Source organism: Mesoplodon bidens (assembly GCF_964165515.1).
Source record: "Mesoplodon bidens genome assembly, chromosome: 4".
NCBI classification, from domain to species: Eukaryota; Metazoa; Chordata; class Mammalia; order Artiodactyla; family Ziphiidae; genus Mesoplodon; species Mesoplodon bidens.
The window spans coordinates 38,604,844-38,623,947 of NC_138160.1; the positions used below are offsets into that span (position 1 = coordinate 38,604,844).

Here is a 19,104-nt window from a genome sequence, read left to right on the forward strand (position 1 = left end):
GTATTACATAATGAAAAAGGGTCAATTATCCAAGGAGATATAACAATCCTAAACATGTACACACCCAACAATAGAATGTCAAAATACCTGAGGAAAAAATTGATAGAGCTGCAAGAGAAATAGACAAATTCCCTACTATAACTGGAGACTTCAACACCCTTCTTTTACTAATTAGTAGATCAAGCTGCTGAAAATCAGCAAGGATGTAGTTGGCCTGAATGACACCATCAGTGAAACTGATCTAATTGACATTTATAGAATGCTCCATCCAATAACAGCAGAATATATATTCTCCTTAAGTTCACATGGAATATTCATCAACATTCAGAGCTATAAAATTTATAATTTAGCAAATATAAAATAATTGGAATCATACAAAATAAATTCTCAGGCCAGAGTAGAATTAAACTAGAAATTAACAACAGCAAAATGTTTAGAACACTTTAATTGAATATAGGTTAAGGAAAAAGTCTCAATAGAAATTAAACAAATATTTTAAACTAAAGAAAATTAAAGTATGACATTGAATTTGTAGGAGACAGGAAGAGCAATGCTTAGAAAAAATTTTATAGCATATAGTATTAAATACGTATATATTATGAAGAAAGATATTAAATCCATGATCTAAGCTTCCACCTTAGCAAAGTAGGGGAAGAAGAGCAATTTAAGCCTAAAGCAAAGAATAAGGAAATGACAACAATTAGAGCAGAAATCAATAAAATTTAAAACAGAAAACAATTCAGAAAATCAATAAAAGCAAAATCTAGTTCTTTAAAAGGATTTAAAATTTTTTCTAGGAAAGCTAGCTAAGAATAAAAGAGAACACACCGATTATCAACATCATAAATGAAAGAGTAATCATCACTACTGGTCCTGGGAACATTAAAAAGGATAATTAAGGAATACTGAAAATAACTCTACTCCAATAATTTGATAATTCAGATGAAATGGAGCAATTCCTGGAAAGTACAAACTAACAAAATTCACACAATAAGAAATAGATAACCTAAATAACCTTACATCTATCTTAAAAATTGAAAAAAATCATTAATAACCTTGCAGAAATTAAATCACCAGATGCAGATGTTTTCACCAGTGCATTCTACCAAATATTTAAGGAAGCAATGATACCAATTCTCCATGACCTTTTCCAGAAAATAGAAGCAGAGCGAACACTTCCTATCCCATTCTCTTAGATAAGAATTATCCTAAAGCAAAAATCCATAAAAATACATTACAGGAAAGAAAAAGTACACAGCACTATCTCTCAGGAACACAGACATAAAAACTGTGATCAAAAATTTAGAAAATTTAATCCAATTATTTTGCCTACTTTAATACATTTTTATACATTAAAAGTATTTCAGCTGTGCAAGGCTAGTTCAATATTCAAAATCAAATTCAATCAATGTAACACACCACATCAATAGGCTAAAAAAGAAAAACCATATGATATCAGAAATGGCACAGAAAAAATGATAAATATACAAAATCCATTCATGACTAAATAAAAAGCTCTCAGAAAAGTAGTAATAGGGGAGAACTTCCTCAATTTGAAAAGGAAAAGCTATAGAAAATAACCAACACTTTCAAATAGCATCATACATAATAGTGAGAAAGTAGATGCCTTACTCCCAAATCAAGGGGAAAAAATACTCTAGGAAGACTAAGGATCAGGGCAAAAATCTTCTCTATTTCCACTCCAGTATAACGTAGTACTGGAAGTCCTCTCCAGTAAAATAAGAAAATAAAATAAAAGGTATATAGATTGGAAATAAATAAATAAAACTCTATTTGTAGATGACATGATTGTAAATGAAGAAAATTTCAAATAATTGACAAAAAAACTCCTATAACTAAAAGCAAGTAAGGAAAGTCACTGCAAAAAAAGTTAATATACTACTAAATTTCCTATATTACAGTGATTAACTATTGAAATAAAAAAAATTTCAATACCAATACCATACTGTATGATCCTAATTATATAACATTTTGGACAGAAAAAACTCTTGAGGTAGTAAACAGATGAGTGGTTGCCATGAGTTTGGTAGTAGGGGAAGGTTGAATAGCTAATAAATAAGGGATTTTTTGAGGGTGAGGAAACTATTCTGTATGATATTGTAATGGTGAATACAAGACAGTAAGGATTTTTCAAAACCTGTAAAAGTTTACAACACAAAAAAGTAAATCTGATGGTATGGAAATTAAAAAAGAAATAATTTAGGTAGTCATGAGTTCTCAGGATGGAATGCAGAATGTAACAAAAGAATATAAATATATTACAAACGTATGAAACAACTTCACTGAAGGAGGTGGGGGAATATGATGCTGACCTAAGTATCTCTGCAAATGAATGAAGAGGCAAAAGGAACTGTACATAAGACTTGTACTCTAGTTGATAAAGTTATTTCCTATGGATGTACTGGTTAACAATTCTAAAAGCACTATATATCTATACTAGAACTGAACAATTAAGTAAATGGATGGTGGATTGTGGGAACCTGATTTCTTAATTCTGAGGGGTGTACTATAGATAAACAAGGAAAGGAGGCTAGAAGAATCTATGTGGTAATGGATTGGAGTTGGAAATATCAGTATGAACAACTCATATTTAGCTTAATTTAGAATCAGATGGCTACACATAGAAATATATATACATATATATATATATATATATATACACAATAGATAGATATATATGGTAGTATGTACATATGTATCACTTTGATTTGTCAGCTGAGAGAACCTGGAAGTAATAATAATAACTCAGTAGTAATGAGTGCACCTAGTGTCCAGATCATGGTTTCTAAAACCATTCTCCAATGAAAGGAACCAAGGACCCTTGGAAAAATGGCTGATTCTAAGACTGAGTAAGGAAATATATAAGATGAGCCTGGAGCATCATCTAGTGCTAGAAACTAAGAAAAATCTCAAAACAAAACAAACAAAAAACCCAAATCCATAATAATGGGGTATTTCAGAGGGACACAGGGGCCAATAGAAAGAGGTCCAAATGGCCAAAGCTTAAAAAATGTGAGCAAAACAATTAATAAAGTAGTATTGGATTATAACCCAAATTACAAAATAAATATCCTGGTGTTCTTACTGATATAAAAAAGGGGTGAATAAATAAATAAATGCAAGAGAGTAAATAAATTGCCTGTTTAGAAAAATTTCAAATAATTTATGTACATACTCTGCCCTTTTGGAGCATTATTCCTCAATTCTTAGTCATGAACTGTGCAGACTGGTTACTTTCCAAACAGCAGAGTATGGAATGGGAGGGGAAAAAAAGAGTAACTTTACAGTGGAGAAGTCTGACAAACACTACGTCAATCTAGGTGATCAAGGTTAACATCAATAGTGGGAAGACATATTGATAGTATATACCACGGATATAATGTGAAGAGAAAGGCACTTTATGTCTATGCTCTTGCTCATAGACAAGATCAAACTTACCCCAGTCTAATCATGAGAAAATCACCTGGCAAATCCCAAATGAGGAACGTTCTATAAGATAACTTACCAGGGCTCCTCAAAACTGTCGAGTTCATCAAAACCAAATAAAATCTTAGTAACTTTAAAAACTGAGAGCAAACTAGAAGACATTACTACTAAATGTAAAGAGGTATTGTATATGGGATACTGACAGAAAAAAGATGTTGAGTAAAAGCTAAGAAAATTTGAATAAAGTGTATGCTTTATTAAGTATTTCTTAAAAATACTGTATCAACATTGGTTCATTAATTGTGATAAATGTATTATAGTAATGGAAAATAATAATAGGGAAACTGGGTGTTGGATAAATAGGAATTCTCTGTATAATCTTTGCCATAATTTTGTAAATCTAAAATTATTCTAAAATTAAAAATTAAGTCTATTGAAGATAAAAAATAAAAATTATATGTACAAACATATAATTTGAAAATTATTTGGAATTTTCTGGGAATTTTTGTTTGTTTACATGCTGATGTTTGGATCTCAACTTTACTCAATTCCATTAGAAACTCTAGGGTGCAATTTTGGCTCAGGCATCAGTTTTTCTTTATAGCTTGTCAGTGTTATGGAAAATGGATTTAGATGAACTGAACAGTTACTCATAAAGAAGTAGAAAACCTGATAATTCTAATGCCTATAGATGACAGAATCAGACACAAGTGGTTTTACTTGTGAAACCTAATAAACCTTCACATAACAGGTAATGCCTAGAGTATTTCAACTTCCTTAAAAAAGAGAATATATTTCCTCTAAGATCAGGAACAACATATTATTCAACATAGTTTTGGAAGTCCTAGCCACGGCAATCAGAGAAGAAAAAGAAATAAAAGGAATCCAAATTGGAAAAGAAGAAGTAAAACTGTCACTGTTTGCAGATGACATGATACTATACACAGAGAATCCTAAAGATACCACCAGAAACCTACTAGAGCTAATCAATGAATCTGGTAAAGTTGCAGGGTACAAAATTAATGCACAGAAATCTCTTGCATTCCTATACACTAATGATGAAAAATCTGAAAGAGAAATTAAGGAAATACTCCCATTTACCATTGCAACAAAAAGAATAAAATACCTAGGAAAGAACCTACCTAGGGAGACAAAAGACCTGTATGCAGAAAACTATAAGACACTGATGAAAGAAATTAAAGATGATACAAACAGATGGAGAGATATACCATGTTCTTGGTTTGGAAGAATCAATATTGTGAAAATGACTCTACTACCCAAAGCAATCTACAGATTCAATGCAATCCCTATCAAATTACCAATGGCATTTTTATAAAACTAGAACATTTTTTTTAAAGTTTTCTTTCTCTCTCTAAGAAGTGAGGAAAACCTTACATCTTAAGGTATCTAGCTAGGGGATCACAAAAATAACCACTATAACAACAACATTACAGACCAATCTCACTTATAGATAGAGATGCTACAATGTGTTAAAGAAAGAATACACTATGACAAAGCAGTTTTTAATCCCCCAAATGATCTTATGGTTCAACACAAGGACATTCACTAATGAAACTGACTTTACTAATAGTTTAATCCATATAAATCCAGAGAAGCACATGTTCCAGTCTTTGTCATATTAGCAAATATAATAGTCTAGTAATTAAGGCTTCTTTGAATTCAAAAAACACATGTCAAGTGTAGAAATATATTATTAATGCATAATAACAACTTTCAGAAATTCCTTTCTAAACTTTTATGTATTTGTCACACCTCCATTAATTGCCTCAAAAAACTTTTCCCCAAAACTACCTTCCCACAAAGCTGGACTATACTTTTATTTCTTACTATCAGCTTTTATTTATTTCCATCAGCTTTCAATTTCTCTTTTTTTCTTCATTCAAACACTAATTCTCTGTGCTTTCTAAAGTAGACTTTTTAAAGTTCTTAGCTTTTCCTAATTTTCTCTTTTTTTTCTTAGCATAATCTGCACAAAAGTGTAATAGGCTGATGAGGCAATGCAGAATCATGACAAGGAAGAAGAGGAAAGATGAAAACTTCAAAATTATCCTTAGTGAATGAGGAGAAAGTCAAAGAAGCTAATTATTTTGAGCTGATATGTTTACTCAGCTGCAATAGATTAATGGATAAGAACCTTATGGTCATTTTGATAAATTCAAAAAAAGCATTTGATAAAATTAAAACCTTTCCCAATAAATTTTTTTCAGCTGTTACTGAAGAAATTTTCTTAAACTCAGTATGTTGTTGTTGTTGTTATTATTATTATTTTAAAATCAAAATGAATTTATTGCTTGGTTCTCAATTCTTATTAATTTGATTTGAATACTTTCTATCATTACCAATTTTTAGGGGATCAGATATACTGGTTGTTTATTCTCTAATGAACAAACAAATAAGATATTATCTCTAGCCTGGATTTATTGAATCAGACTCTCTGATGGGTGAAGCCTGAATTTAAACAGCTTCTCTGGTGATTCTGATGCACACATTGTTTGCCATCTAATATCAGAAGGAAGACAGGTAACTAACTACAGTGTTAATTTCAATATGAGATAGACTGAGACCAGGACCCTGGCAAACTGTGAGAAGCTATGGAGACACAGGGCTGGGAACCATTAATTCTGAACTGAGAAGCCTTCTACAGGCATACTATAAAGACTGTGAAGAATGAATACAAAGTAATAAGAACCATTTCTTCTCACTCATGAGAAGAAAAAGAGTTTCACTTGAATTCCTCTTGTAGGATAAACCTGCAAATATTGGAAGGCAGATTTCTTGTCTTTTTTTTTTTTTTTGCCATACGCGGGCCTCTCACTGTTGTGGCCTCTCCCACTGCGGAGCACAGGCTACAGACGCACAGGCTCAGCAGCCATGGCTCACGGGCCCAGCTGCTCCGCGGCATGTGGGATATTCCCAGACGGGGGCACGAACCCGTGTCCCCTGCATCGGCAGGTGGACTCTCAACCACTAAGCCACCAGGGAAGCCACTGCCTTTTTTCTAAAGAAAATATTTCAGTTTCTGGCAATTGAGTAATATTTAACTATTAAGCTTGCCAATGCCTGACACTGTGGTATTAATCACTGTCTTTCATGCTATAACAGAACTGTCACTAAGAAACATGAATAGTTGTTTGCCATCACTTCTTCTAACTAGTTCTAACAAGTTAAAATAGTAATAAAAATATAGTGAAACTAAATAAAATATAGAAGAAATAGGGAAAACATTTTTACAATTTTGAAGTGTACAAAAACCCAGTTAAGAAACACAAACTCTCCAATGCCTTAATGCAAAGGAGAGAGATTCAGATGAAATCAGTGATAATGAAGAACAGAAAGATGAAAGAAAAATTAGAAAGAAAGTTTAAAAAGTAGTAACAATTTTGGAGAAAATAGTTACAGCATATCAAAAATACATTAGGGATGTTTCTGTAAATTGGTTTTAAAAAGACAAACAACGCATTAGAAAAATATGCAAAAATAGAAACAGAAAAATAAAATACAAATGATCCATATTTATGAAGAAATGCCTCAACATCACCATTAATAGTGGAAGTGTAAACTAAATATTAAGGGGATGCCAATTTTACTTATTAAGAGGATAAAAGTAAAGATCAATGGGCAAAGCCATGTAGAAATGGGCAGTCTCATCAAAGAAATAATTTGATGTTTATTTCAATTTGAACATATACATAGTCTTTGACCCAGTAATTCAACTCATAGGCAAGTTTTGTACATTTGCACAAATATAAATATATATCTTATTATAGTAAAAAGTTGGAAACAATTCAAATTGTCAGAATTTTTAGCAAGGCAAATTGCCACTTGTGATGGTTAATTTTATGTGTCAACTTGACTGGCCATGGGGTGCCCAGAAAAATATTATTTGGGGTTTGTCTGTGAGGGTATTCTTAGGTGAGATTGGTATTTGAATCAGTGGACTCAGTAAAGTAGATTGGCCTCTCCAGGGTGTGCAACCTCCAAATCCACTGGGGGTCTGAATAGAAAAAAAAGGAAGAAAGAGAAATATTTTTTTCCTGTCTCACTGTTTGAGCTAACGTCTCATCTCATCTTCTGCCCTCAGATTGGATTTACACTGTTGGTTCTCAGGCTTTTGGAATCAGACTGAATTAAACGACCAATTTTCCTGTTCTTCAGTTTCAGATGGCAGATCATAACATTTGTCAACCTCCATATTCACGAGTCAATTTCTCACAATAAATCTCCTTTTGTGTATATATATCCTGTTGGTTTTGTTTCTCTAGAGAACACTGACTAATACACCACTCAACTAGGAGCTACATTTCCCAGCCTTCCTTATACTTAGAGGTACGTTTGTAACTAAATTCTGGCCAATCAGATGTGAATAGCAGTGATGTTAGCCATTCTGGACACACATCTAAAGAGAAATTGCTCACTCTTCACTTCCTCTGTCCCCTCCTCCCCCTACTGTGGTCCATATTGTGGAGAGAAACCAATTCCTCTCATATAAATGAGGAAAACACTCTAGAGGATGGCAGACCAGCAAAATAAATGAAATCAGGGTACCTAAAAACTGTCTTGGGGAGAGCCATCTAACCCTCCTGGGACTTTTGTGTAAGAAAAAATATGATTTTGATCTGTTTAAGCCACTATTATTTGGTTCCAGTTTAAGAGGATGAAAGGATACTCTAACTAATACAGTAGTAAATGCACATGCACTGAATGTGTGACACTGAAATGTGAAAACATACCACTTATCAGTGAAAAACGGTTGCCTGCCATATCAGTAAACAAAGGATTTGCAGCCATCGAGCCATCACATTACAGCCGGTTACATTACGGTGAGCTCTGAGGGAACTCAGGATAGAAAAAGGATGCCTGCCACCTAGCAGTCAACTGCTGCAGCCACCCCAGATGGTGCACCCTGAGGAGACTCAGGATGAGAAAGCACAGGATACTGGTTCCAGATAGCTGAGGTGCACATGAAGGGAATAATTTCAGTGAGCCCAGACTCTTGCATTTTTCCATACATAGAAAAGCACTAAATTCCTTAACTTGAGATATCTGGTTTTCTTTAATTAACAGTAATCTTTCAATGTTCCTACTACCTGGTCTTTGTTACAAAAACTCCTATATATACTGGCTACTCCCTTACCTCTTTGGAGCAGTCTCTCAGAGCTAACTGAGATGCTGTGTCCTGGACTTAAGTCCTCAGTTTTGTCTGCCAAATAAAACATAATTCTCAACTTTTAGATTGTGCATTTTTTTTCAGTTGACACGCTATAGACACTTTTATCAGAATTCAAATACAAGTCCATATTCAAACCCAAAAAATCAACATTCTGACATCTCCAAAATTCTGTTAAAGATAAATATTGTGAGCAAATTAGACTTCATCTCAGTTATATTTTCTTTTTTTACTAACCTCCAAAGTAAGAGCCATCTGTCAGCTTCATTTCTTTACTGGATTTTGTGATGACACCAGCAACACCATGTTGAATGAAATACATTTTTTTACCCACAGCTCCTTCTCGTATGATATAATCTCCAGGTTGAAACACTTCAAATCTCAACTTGCTCAGCATGGCAGTCACAAAATTAGGATCCGCATTAGCAAAAAGAGGCATTGTAGCCACTAGTTTTCGGCAGTTGAAGTTGACTATCTCCTAAAGATGGCAAAAGTAAACAAATATTAAGAGAGAGATTAATCATATCAGGAAGAAAAACGTGCTGAAATTAAAATCTATACATAACATAACACTGCAATTTAAATTAAGAACAAACAATACATAACTTCTAATAATCTATGTATCTCTTCAAAACCAGGGATCATGTTTTATTATTGTGTTGAAACGTTGTATTCCCAGCACATAGAGTAGTATAGGCATATATTAGACATCAATAAATATGAATTAAATAAATACAAGTTTACCTTTTATAACTTCCCATTTATTATTCTTTATATAAAATTAGAACGAAAATGTGGAAGAGTTTTAGTCTCCCTTTTATCTGTTTATGAAGAAAAGAAGCCACATCACTTCCTATTAGCCATGATGTTACCGCATCTGTGGTCCATCGTGCTGAACAATCTAATTTGTACCTACTGACTAGAGTTCTGAAACCAGGGCCCAGCTGCCAACAAAATGCCAACAGTATTTTGATGTTTTTTCTTAATGACATTCACGCTAAAGCAAGGAGACTTGATGTTGTTCACATTACACAAAAGACACTCTAACTATAATCTCTAATTATAAATTCAATCTGTTTCTGGGTTAGATCAGAAAATTACTCTTTCCAAACCTCCTGGGGTTCCATTGGAAGTTTTGGATTGGACAGAGGCCATATTTTCCTTTTCCTAAATTGTTTGTTTGTTTTATTTCTGGGATCAGGCCAATTCTAAATTAGGAGATTTATATGTTTGATTTCATTCTGTGGATTCTAGTCCAGATTAGACATAGTACTATCACTATGAACCAAAACAGGGATATGGGACCAACCAATTTTAATCCTGAAAGTTAGATATAGAACAGAATAAACAATGGGAATCTAAATTTTACCACAATGTCATTTCCCAGAAATATCTTCTCCAATGAGCCCCCAAAAGAACAGGGTTGGACCTGAATTTGTGAACTTGCTTAAGAGACACAGAAAATGAAGTCACCTCTGCTAAGAGAGGGGAAAAGGGCAAAAAGATTCAGAGGTATTAAAAGAGTCTGAGATCTGAATTCCTGCTTTGGTAATATAAACTTCTAGATTCCAAGACTGGGAAAGAAAGTTTCTTCAATCTTCTTCATAAAATAATCTGATATTATTCTAGGATAGTTAAAAAAATTCCAGCTGATGCAGAGGACACAGAATTTTGGGTCCAACATGGAAAAGGAGGTGTTTCATCCTCAACAATATGTTGTGAGTACAGCAGAGCAGAGAAGTATCTCTAAGAGTGGAGTTTCATGGAGACTGGTAAAATATTTAAAAATCAGCAGCTATAACCAGCAAGTGAACATAACAACAAAAAGAAGAGCAGGATATAACATATGGTACTTTGTGCAGCATCATCCAAGCCCTACAATGCACAGTTGACCCGATAGGTAGCTATATCTAGGGCAATTTGTGGTCAATTTTAACTGGTGCTGAAGAGCTGTGGTGGGAGTGGGAGACTACAGTAAGTGCTCAATAAGTATGCACACATGTATGAGTAGGCGGAAGGAAGGAAAAAAGAAGAAAAGGAGGAAGGAAGGGGGGAAGGGAAAGAAGAAGATGGAATTTTGGCATTGGAAAAAAGGTGTTCACAAAGCCTAGTTTATATTCCTGCTGGGAAGTGGCTATTTAAAACTCTTAGAATGCTCTCTCAAGCCAATAGCTTGAGAAACAAGTCTTACATGTAATATAAAAATGTGTTTTTTACTCTTCACAATACTTCCATATAGAAACCACATGAAGATAAAAGGTGAACCATTCAAGGTACCCAAGGTAAGCACATGAGTTAAAAGAAGACAGAAATATGTCATTAAAATGATCAGATTTGTTGTTTCAAAGTTAATGATTTCATGTGTAAAATGGCATAGAAGGATCCTGTGTAGGAAATTGAAAATAAATCATGTTGCACAGAAAATAAGAGTTTTCAAACAAAAATAATAATCTTTTCATCTATGTTCTTTGATTTGAACTATACAAATTTTTCTGTTCATTGTTTTCTTACCTTTTATTTTAGAAAATAATTTTATAAACAATTAAACTGTCTTTATTTATATGAACAATTCTTTTTCTATGATGCATCACATATCCAGGTGCACCTTGGAACTGCCTTGATTATATCACTGTGAAGATAATTTCATATTATTGTTAACTTGAAGGAATCCATTCATTTTTTCTGTCTCTGTGGAACTTTTACCTCCACGTGAATACTTTCTGATTTAAACTGTAAATTCTGACAAATATTTGACAGAAAAAGATGTGATGGGACAGAAAGTCATTTGCATTTAAAGGCTCTCCCTCTTCCCATGAAATCTGCTTGCTTTGAGGGTGTATAGTTTAATGGAAACAATCAAGTGAGCCTAGAAGTTAAGCAAAACTTTTTAAATCTCTTCTCCATCAATCACATTTCTTTATAGCACATTTTCTTAGGGAGAACATATTTAGTTAAGTTATTAATATCTCTCTGTTAGTAAAACAAGACTTTTAAAGCTCTTCCTCCATCAATCCCAGGTCCTTATAGCACACTGACTTAAGTAAAACACACAGTTAAGTTATTAATATCTCTACTCTCCATCCAGATTCTTTATGGCAGTTGTTAAAATGAGCTTTTTTAGCGATACGTCTGGCCTGAGTTAGGAGTATTGTCTATATGAATTAAATTGAGGAAGGTTCACTCCCTAAGGGAATCAGACACGTGACCCTGACCTTAATAATAAAGTACTCCCAATTACCAGGTTTACTTCATCACTTAAAAATAGACAGTTATTTCTCTCCTGAAGCATCTTATCATACCAGAAAGTATAGCAGTGTTAGAAAACAAATAAGCAAACAAGCAAAAACACTAACAAGAAACCCTCACAATGAAAAGGATATTTCAAAGAGGCCAACTGAAAGAGCTACCCAACTAATGCCGAAACAATTGGAGTAACAAAACAATTAATGTAATATTGGCTTAACCCCAAAGCATAAGATAAATATGAGCCTATACTTATATAAATAAATGATTGAGTAAATTAAAAAGTAGGGGAAAACAGACAAATCTCCTATTCAAATTCCAAATAAATCAACTTTTACCTATTAGAAACAGCATAATACAACAATAAAACAACAACCAAGAAGAACCCTGCATTTGATCTTACTTTGACATAATGTCAGTTTATTTAAGATGTGAAATTCTTTTTCAGCAGTCTTTCCCATTACTTTGCTAAAGTATGACAGGATTGTTCACATTCATTGTTCGGTCACAGCGCAGAGAGTATCTTTGTAAACTATAACATAGATATAGTAAAGTACACAAATCTTAAACATATACAGATCTTATGTGAATTTTTCAAATATGTGAACCTATATAACCTCCCAGATCCACATACAGAACAGATTTCAAAAGGCTTCCTTTTTTCCTTTCCATTCAAGCCCAGAGGTTCTAGCTCTTCTGACTTCTATCACTATAAGCAGTTTTACTTGTACTTGAAATTCCCATAAATGGCACCACACGCTGCAGAGTCTTTTGAGTCTTCCTTCTTTTGCTCATCATTATGTCAGTATGATTCACCCATGTTGTTGTGTGGTGGCAGTTCTTTCTTTTTATATTTCAGGATGTATTTCATTTTAGGACTATACCACAGCTTATTTCTCCATTCTACTCTTCTTGACATTTGGGTTGTTTCCAGTTTTAGGCTAATAAAATAAGCCTGTTATGAATATTCTTGAAGTGCCTTATGCACTGATTTCTCTTGCATATTTACCTTATGTTGGAATTGCTGGGTAATAGGATAAGCATATATTTAACTTTGGTATATACTGCCAACATTTTTCTAAAATAATTGTATTACTTTTCTCATATACCAGCGGTATAGAAAGTTCCAATTGTCCTACATCCTTGGAAAATTTTGATGCTATCACTCTTTTTTTAATTTTAGCCATTAGTAGATATGTAGAGATACCTTACTTAAATTTTTTTTTCTCATTGTGGTTTTATTTTACATTCCCCCAATGATTAACATTGTTATGCACATTGTCATAGGCTTATTGGTCAGATGAATATCCTGTTTGGTGAAGTGTCCAGTCAATAGTTTCCCCTGCTTTTTCTATTAAAGGAGTCCTTTTTATATTCTTGATATGAGCTCTTTGTTGGGATATGCATTGCAAATATATTCTCCTCATCTGTGGCTTGCCTTTTCGCTCTCAATGGTATCTTTTATTGTTATTGTTTTGCTGGTAATTTGATTTCTAGTTTTTTTAACTTTATGACAATAAGAAAAAAATGGGATTTGATATATTTAAATTGCTTCAAGAAGGATTTGTTTTAACCGTAAGTCTGTGCTTTGGAATCATGCATATTCTGAAACCCTGGGAAATTTTAAGCAACATCTTCTTTGTTATTAAAAAGAATAGCAATTTTTTTTTTTTTTTTTTTTTTGCGGTACGTGGGCCTCTCACTGCTGTGGCCTCTCCCGTCGCGGAGCACAGGCTCCGGAAGCACAGGTTCAGCAGCCATGGCTCACGGGCCCAGCCGCTCTGCGGCATGTGGGATCTTCCCAGACCGGGGCACGAACCCGTGTCCCCTGCATCGGCAGGCTGACCCCCAACCACTGCGCCACCAGGGAAGCCCGAGAATAGCAATATTTTAACATTCCTTCCAGCACTACAATTCTTTATTGATAACTTAAGTATCATTGTGGAAAGTTCCACTTTGTGAAACATTTAATTCTCCTCCGTTCTACATTATTTTATTCCACACAGTATAGTTCTAAAAAGTTTTAAGCGTGGTCACTATAAATATAATTATCATCATTACAATAATGAATCATAATCTTAACAAAACAGTGCTGCTGTTACATTGCTAAATTCCTACACCCAACACAATCTGTATTTTTAGACTGCAGAGCACACAAGCACTTCCTTCTAAGAACTTAAATCACACAGACATTCAAATGGCATCCAATGTTTAGACTTCCATGTTAACTTCAGAAACAAGCAAACACATAGTCAAATATATTTCAAATGACACTTTATGACCTAGAACATCTTATAAAACGGTGCTGCTGATTTGTTCTAGTTTTTTTTCAGTTCTGTAGCCTGAGGTAGTTAGAATCAAAACAGAGTCACTGGATATGCTAGGGATTCCTTTAAGGCAGAAATAATTTTAAGAATGAACACAATAAAAATGAGACAATATATATTGAATTCTTGTTGGTTCCAGGTATTGTTTAAAATAAAGCTCTACAAGTATTAATTTATTTTATCCTCACAAAATCCTATGCCTTAGGTATTATTACTACCCCACTTTATGGAAGATATTGAGTAATATGCCAAAGACCACACACTTGCAAGAAGAGCTATGGTTTGTTGGCCCAGCTCCCTAACGTAGGGTTTTGACGAATTCTAAGAAGTCATCTTAACTTTGCACATATCTAAAATTGCTACAAACCTGAAGATTCTGATGTTAACCATAAATCTGTTCTTTCAAACTTTACACATTTTCAGAACCTGACATATGAGGTGGCAAACTGATAGCTACACACTTGGCTGTTTTTATTTCCCCACAGCAATTATTTTTAGAGATCTGAATATTATGGGCTTTACATTGGCATACATGCTCCAGGTTGCCACAGTTTTTAAAACGTGCTACTTCATACAATTAGGCTATCTGACTGGCTTCATAAATCAGTAGCATCTGAGATCTTTGAACCATAAAGCAAGGGAATGCAAGAAGAGAAAGAGAGACCAGTATTTGATGTTGTTGTTTGTGTGGGTATGTCTTAATGTTACGGGGACAGGGTCAATGTGTGCCCTTTACTTCTCCCTTTTAAGAAATGTTTCTTCAATGATATCTCTGCTTCTCCCTGCATAGCTCCCAAAGAACATTGTCATTTAATTTGACAAGTTAAAGATGGAATGTGGAAGGAAAAAGAAAGGGAACAAGATTTAGTGAGCACCCATTTTAAGCAAGTACTTCACATATTATGTCTCACTTATTCCTGGAGGAGAACAACCAAATAATAAACTTGAATTTGGTTTTATTTCCCCACGTATACAAAAGAACGAAGATAGTGGAGCTTAGAGAGAGGAAATACATTGCCCAAGCCTCAGAGCTTGAATACATCTAGAGAAACTCATCATTCTACTTGACTTCCAAACCATTGCTCATTCAATCCTACCATGGGACCTCCCTATTACCTGGATCAAAGTCACAAAAGCTTAGCACTAAAATTAACCTATGCCCTTATGTTTTGCAATTCCTTGTGCTTTGGAATGAAAATAAAGTCACTTTTAGTATTTCATAAATGTTTAAATCTAGAACTTTCCCCATTTCAGACAAATATCTATTTACCTTTTTGCTTCAATACATTTCTAAGAATAATTACATTTTTAACTAATTTAAATGCCACATTTTAGGCAGTGTACATATTTTCAGGGCAGATTATTACATGGTAATATATTTACTGTTATGGAGTTCTTCAAAAACACAAAATTCTAATTAAAAATATATAAAAAGGATCTTGTTTGTGTTTATTTTATGTGACCCAATTGTTATGAAAATATATCTGCTTGAACAATAATTAGTCAAAAATTATTTTGAAAACTAAGATGAAAACTTTTATTTTGAAAACTAAAAACTAATTAGTTTCAAAAAAACTAATTATTTTGAAAACTAAACTACATACTAATTTACTTTTATCTTCAATTAACAACATTCATTTATAGGTCTGGTAAATAAGAAGCATTTCCTCTGTACCAGAAATTAGGTAAGACATAACTATGGAAGAAAACAAGTGAGATCTTGAAGCATGACTAAATGATTTGCAATGATATTGATAAATAAGCCTCCTAGTCAACATGAACTCACTTCCTCAAACAACTCCATGACATAGTCACAAACGATGAAGGGAGATAACGGGGTATTGGTGGCTGAACTTATACAACAGTTAATATGAAAGTAAGCATTGTAAACCTGGGGCCTAAAGACACTTAACAAGGGTGTTAGGCTTCAGGTGGCTGCCCTGAACCTCTTGCAGTTTTACGTGAACAGGTATGCACTGTGTTAGTGTCTTATGTGAGACAGATGGAGCTTTCACAGGATTTTCAAAGGAGCCATTATCAGCAAGAGGGTAAGTACTGCTGGTCTAAATGTAGTACAATGACTGTGATGATGCTGATAGCTAATATTTATTGAATGCTTTGTGTTTTTGCCTTTAATTATAACAACACCCAATGAAATAGCTATACTATTAACCCAGCAGTATAGATGAGCCAAAGCAGTTTCAAAGAGGTTGTCATGTCACAAAAATCACAGAGCAGGTAGGAAATGAGCCCAATACTTAAAAGTATATAGTCTGTTCCTAAAATGACATTGTTTAACATGGTAGCCATTAGCCACATGGAGTTATTGACCACTAGTAAACCTTTAATTGATTTAATTTTAACCATTTAGGTTTAAAGTTAAAAGCTGATAATTCAGTTATTAGAAAATGGTAAATTGGAAAAACTTGCATTGGTTAATATACTTTTCAACTGTAAATTTTATGAAATCTATATACACATCAAGCAGTTCTAAAAAAATTAACATTCCAGTCTAAATGTTCTGTCAGAATAGCCTTCGTCAAAAAGTCTACAGATAATAAATACTGCAGAGGGTGTGGAGAAAAGGGAACCCTCCTACACTGCTGGTGGGAATGTAAATTGGTACAGCCACTATGGAGAACAGTATGAAGGTTCCTTAAAAAACTAAAAATAGAGCTACCATATGATCCAGCAATCCCACTCCTGGGCATATATCTGGAGAAAACTATAATTTGAAAAGATACATGCACCTCAGTGTTCATTGCAGCACTATTTTACAATAGCCAAGATATGGAAGCAACCAAGATATCCATCGACAGATTAACTGATAAAGAAGATGTGGTGTATACACACACACACACACACACACACACACACACACACACACACACATATATATATATATATATATATATATATATATATATATATACACAATGAAATGGGAAAGGGATGGGAAGGGATAAGTTAGGAGTTTGGGATTAACATAACACACTACTATATATAAAATAGATCATCAACAAGCTCCTACTGTATAGCACAGGGAACTATACTCAGTATTATGCAGTAATCTATAAGGGAAAAGAATCTAAAAAAGAATATATACATCTATATATTTATATATGTATAACTGAACAACTGTGCTGTACACCTGAAATGAACACAACATTGTAAAGTAACTATACTTCAATTAAAAAATACACCAGATTCTGAAGACTTAATATAAAAAAAATGAATGTAAACTATCTCATTAATGATGTTTTTATATTGATTACATGTTGAAATTATAATATGTTGAATATATTTAGTTAAAATTTATCATAATTTCACATATTTTTTTATTTTTAAAATGTAACTACTAGAAAATTTAAAATTACACATGCAATGTGATTCACATTGCATTTATACTGGACAGAGAGTACTACTGCAAAAGAAACATGATGTAATATGTGAGGGGATATGGAAAGTAGAATGCAGTTTTGGATTTTTAAAAAATCTTCATGTTAAATATATTATTTATTGAAGAATCCAACAAAACAAACATAAGGTATAATTTTTTGATATTTATTTATACTTTGAACAGAGAGGTGAAACAGAATGTGAAACTTTCATAGAAGACTAAAATGAGGTTTAGTTTGACTCTTGGAAAGATTTGATTTAGATACTAAGACTTCTAAGAAGAGTAGATCAACATCTGGAAACTGCAACCAGTTTTTTAAGTAATCTCACTGAAAAGCTCTAAGGAAGTCATCTGCAATCATTACCTTTAAGACCACTACATGAGGTTTGTGAGGCAATAAATAAATAAAATAAAAAAACATCCATATCAGCTTCTGAACAGTCCTTAGTGTCCTAGGAGAGGGCACGTCTGAAATGACTGCTGGAGTGTCCAACATAGAGCAGGCTGCATAGAAAATGCCCAGAGTGTGGTAAAGTTTGGCTTTGTGGGTATGATGTAGAACCATTCTTGGGAAATAACAGAACATACTTAGGATTAGACTGTGGGACCTCGCCCTTATCATGGCTCTCAGGATGCCAGTGTCAATAAGGGGGAAAAAATTGCTTTGATGACTTGCTAAAGATGGCATTCTCCTCCCTGGATGTATTTATGATATTTTTCTAAGATATAGTTTGCCAGGCTCCCATCCAGATCCAGAGAATCTGAATCTAAATCTTCAGGGGATATGAAAAAAACCTCTGTTTTTAAAAACACATTTCAAGTCATAAGCAGTCAGATGTGGAAACCACGGTTCCTAAAATAAAGAAGTATCTGAAAGTTTACATCTAGCTGAGGAAGGAAGATATATATGTATATATTCAGTATAAGGTAATTGTAAAAATGTAAAATAAACATGGGTTAGACTCTCTCTCTCTCTCTCCCCAGTGTGCGAGTGTGTGTGTGTGTGTGTGTGTGTGTGTTTATCTGAGCTCAGTCCCTGATACCAAAACTAATTGACGCAGGGCATGTAGAAAGTGACTCATACTCTTCAAATCTTTTCACCTGTAAAATGGAGATAACACTAGCAACTCTATCATAGATAATTGTGATGATTAAATTAAATAACACAAGGAAAGCACTTAAGTTCACTAAATGTTATCTATTATTTACCATTATAACTACTGTTGTATTATAAACCGATATCTGTTAAAATCAAATGAATGGTAAAGACTACATATTCTACAAAATTTCAAAGAAACAAGACTTCAGGGTAATTTGGTAAGAAAATATTAGGTCAGATTTTTAAAAAAAGGCTGAGTGGGGAACTGGTTATTAAAGCCCAAAGTCAAGGTAGGTGCAGGGGTTCAGAAGATAAAAATGACCAGATAGTGTTAGGGCATAGTCAGTGAAATTCCCTTTTGGCCAAACTCAAGGAATAAAATATAGGATTCTTATAATGA

General features: G+C 33.6%; 1 protein-coding gene across 1 annotated transcript in view; it reads right to left on the minus strand.

Annotated features, from left to right (window-relative positions):
* HCN1 (hyperpolarization activated cyclic nucleotide gated potassium channel 1) overlaps window positions 1-19,104 on the minus strand; it is a gene marked incomplete at both ends in the record, with an annotated part of 400,231 nt that overhangs the window by 40,248 nt on the left and 340,879 nt on the right. Inside the window, one exon of the mRNA XM_081234057.1 lies at window positions 8,873-9,113. Within this exon, the coding sequence (XP_081090183.1) occupies window positions 8,873-9,113 (241 nt within the window). The remainder of the gene's footprint in view (window positions 1-8,872; window positions 9,114-19,104) is intronic.